Source organism: Physella acuta, unplaced genomic scaffold (genome assembly GCF_028476545.2).
Source record: "Physella acuta isolate Inbredline_101_S28 unplaced genomic scaffold, ASM2847654v3 ptg000788l, whole genome shotgun sequence".
NCBI lineage: Eukaryota > Metazoa > Mollusca > Gastropoda > Physidae > Physella > Physella acuta.
In genome coordinates this window covers 244132-246500 of record NW_026732306.1, presented here as the reverse complement: position 1 = coordinate 246500, position 2369 = coordinate 244132, and the positions used below count along the sequence as shown (strand labels likewise).

General features: G+C 38.9%; 1 protein-coding gene across 1 annotated transcript; it reads right to left on the bottom strand.

The window, feature by feature from the left end:
- Positions 1 to 600: 600 nt before the first annotated feature.
- On the bottom strand, positions 601 to 1143 carry LOC131950920 (uncharacterized). Its single transcript, XM_059313133.1, has 2 exons — positions 959 to 1143; positions 601 to 781 (listed from the first exon to the last, which is right to left on the bottom strand). Exons 1-2 carry the CDS (start codon positions 1141 to 1143, stop codon positions 601 to 603), a joined length of 366 nt encoding a protein of 121 aa, XP_059169116.1.
- Positions 1144 to 2369: the final 1226 nt, after the last annotated feature.

Below are 2369 nucleotides of genomic sequence, written 5' to 3'. Positions count from 1 at the left end.
ATTGATCTTTCTAGGGGTGAAAAATTAAAGCTGAAAATAATGGGTTTTAATTCATTTTAAATTGTCCTTATTAATCAAGTTAATGAAGGTTCATTTGTTTCTAATATTAAAAAACATTTGTTGGCTGACGTTTTAAATAAATGATTATGACTTACTAAAACACAATCTCATTATTTAAAACAAACACAAATATACAAAATGAATATTGTGCTGCCGTTCAGAAACCAGCATTGCACATAGGTAGAGTTCGAAATCTCATAGTCAGCACATAATGAAATGTGTTGGATTTAGGGGAAGGGGGTGGGGGGTGGGGGGGGGGGGGGGCAGAACTATAGACGAAAATATTACAACGAAAGGGAGGAAAGGGCAGAACAGTCATCTACATCCCTTGAATCCGACTAAGGTTCTTGACTTCAACATCGTGAAGCAGACCTAACGATTCTGATAGCACTAAACAACTAAAGAGTCATGACTCCATAGCACGACTCTAGATTCCCGACTGTCTCCTCTAGATTCCAATTTCATGACTCTTTTCTCACCACGCCATATTCATGACTGTATGCTCTACTCCAACTTCATGTCTCCTTTCTCCAGACTCCTTCATGACTCTCTCCTCAAGACTCGAGCTTCATGACTCCCTCCTCTTGACTCCAGCTTTATGACTCTTTCTTCTAGACTCCAGCTGCATGACTCTTTTCTCACCACGCCAGATTCATGACTGTATCCTCTACTCAAACTATGTCTTCCTTCTCCAGACTCCTTCATGACTCCCTCATCTCCTCTCCAGATTCATGATTCTTTTCTTTAGACTCCAGCTTCACGACTCTTCTCTTGACTCCAGCTTCATGACTCTCTCCTTAAGACTCCAGCTTCATGACTCTTCTCTAGACTCCAGCTTCATGACTCCTCCTCTAGACTCCAGCTTAATGACTCCTCCTCTAGACTCCAGCTTCATGACTCTTCTCTAGACTCCAGCTTCATGACTCCTCCTCTAGACTCCAGCTTAATGACTCCTCTTCTAGACTCCAGCTTCATGACTCTTCCTCTAGACTTCAGCTTCATGACTCCTCTTCTAGACTCCAGCTTCATGACTCTTCCTCTAGACTTCAGCTTCATGACTCCTCTTCTAGACTCCAGCTTCATGACTCCTTCCTCAAGACTCCATCATTACATCTCCCAATTCTCAATGACGCGAGCAAATTTTAAAATTTTAAATCCCCCCCCCCACCTCGCCATTAACGACTCTCGACGCCCAACCCAACCGCACGCCCCGTAGAGCGTGTATATTTGACTTCATCTCTCCTGACATTTTCCACAACAAACATAGAGTAGCCGGCCCTGTAAATAGCCGGGGTTTCGGGAAAACATGTTTTCAATAGCTAGTCCATTCTGTCGCCGATCCGCCCGTATCAAAAGCCGCATTATCGCGGTGAAATTGGGTTCCTGTGGCGGAGGCTCTTTGAGGGCGTACATAAATTTTTGGAACTCACTCTAGACTTCACGTGAGCCCCGAATTTAAACGGTGTGCTCGAAAACTTTTTTTATCAGCAAAGCTGCGACGGGCTTGCCAGTTCTAGGGAAGGATGTTTTGGCTTTTTTTTTTTCAGTTGGGATGCAGGAGTAATAAGAATATACATTGACATGGGTTCATAAATTGAGGCTGTAGACGTGTATAAGGAATATGTTATGTAGAACATATAAACTGTCCAGTTAACAAATCTAGAGGCAATACATCAAACTTACATATATATGATATATATGATATATATGATATATATGATATATATATATATATATATATATATATATATATATATATATATATATATATATATATATATATATATATAATATATATATATATATATATATATATATATATATATATATATATATATATTATATATTATATATATATATATATATATATATATATATATATATATATATATATATATATATATATACAAGACTTAAAATATATAAATTAAATATGGATATAGTGCCGTTACTGATATATTTACCAGTGGTCAAGTTCAGCGTTTCTTTCAGGTATTTATCTGACCTCAACCTCTCCTCTTCTTTGCACGTCCAAAGCAGTCTCATCATCCACCCCACCCCGACATAAATAGAAAGCAATTTAATTTTAATTACGAGTTCTATACCTTAACCATATAGGCCTATACGTTAACTATCCCCCCTCAAGTGACCATTCTCATACCGTCCCCAGAGCAAATGTATGAAAGAAACGCTGGTCAAGTTCTCCAAATGTGTTCTCGCTCTGCTATGCCATCGTTAACATGTGGATACCGATTCGCCAAAGAGCCGACGTCAGATCACAGCCGCCTACCTGAGCTAAGGGCAGTAAC

Bases quoted from the DNA above. Each gene is read 5' to 3' on its own strand.
- LOC131950920 (XM_059313133.1), bottom strand. From the start codon at position 1,143: ATGAAGCTGGAGTCTAGAAGAGGAGTCATGAAGCTGAAGTCTAGAGGA. The intron at 782-958 runs GTCATGAAGCTG...ATGAATCTGGAG, and splicing joins AAGCTGGAGTCTAGAGAAGA to AGGAGATGAGGGAGTCATGA.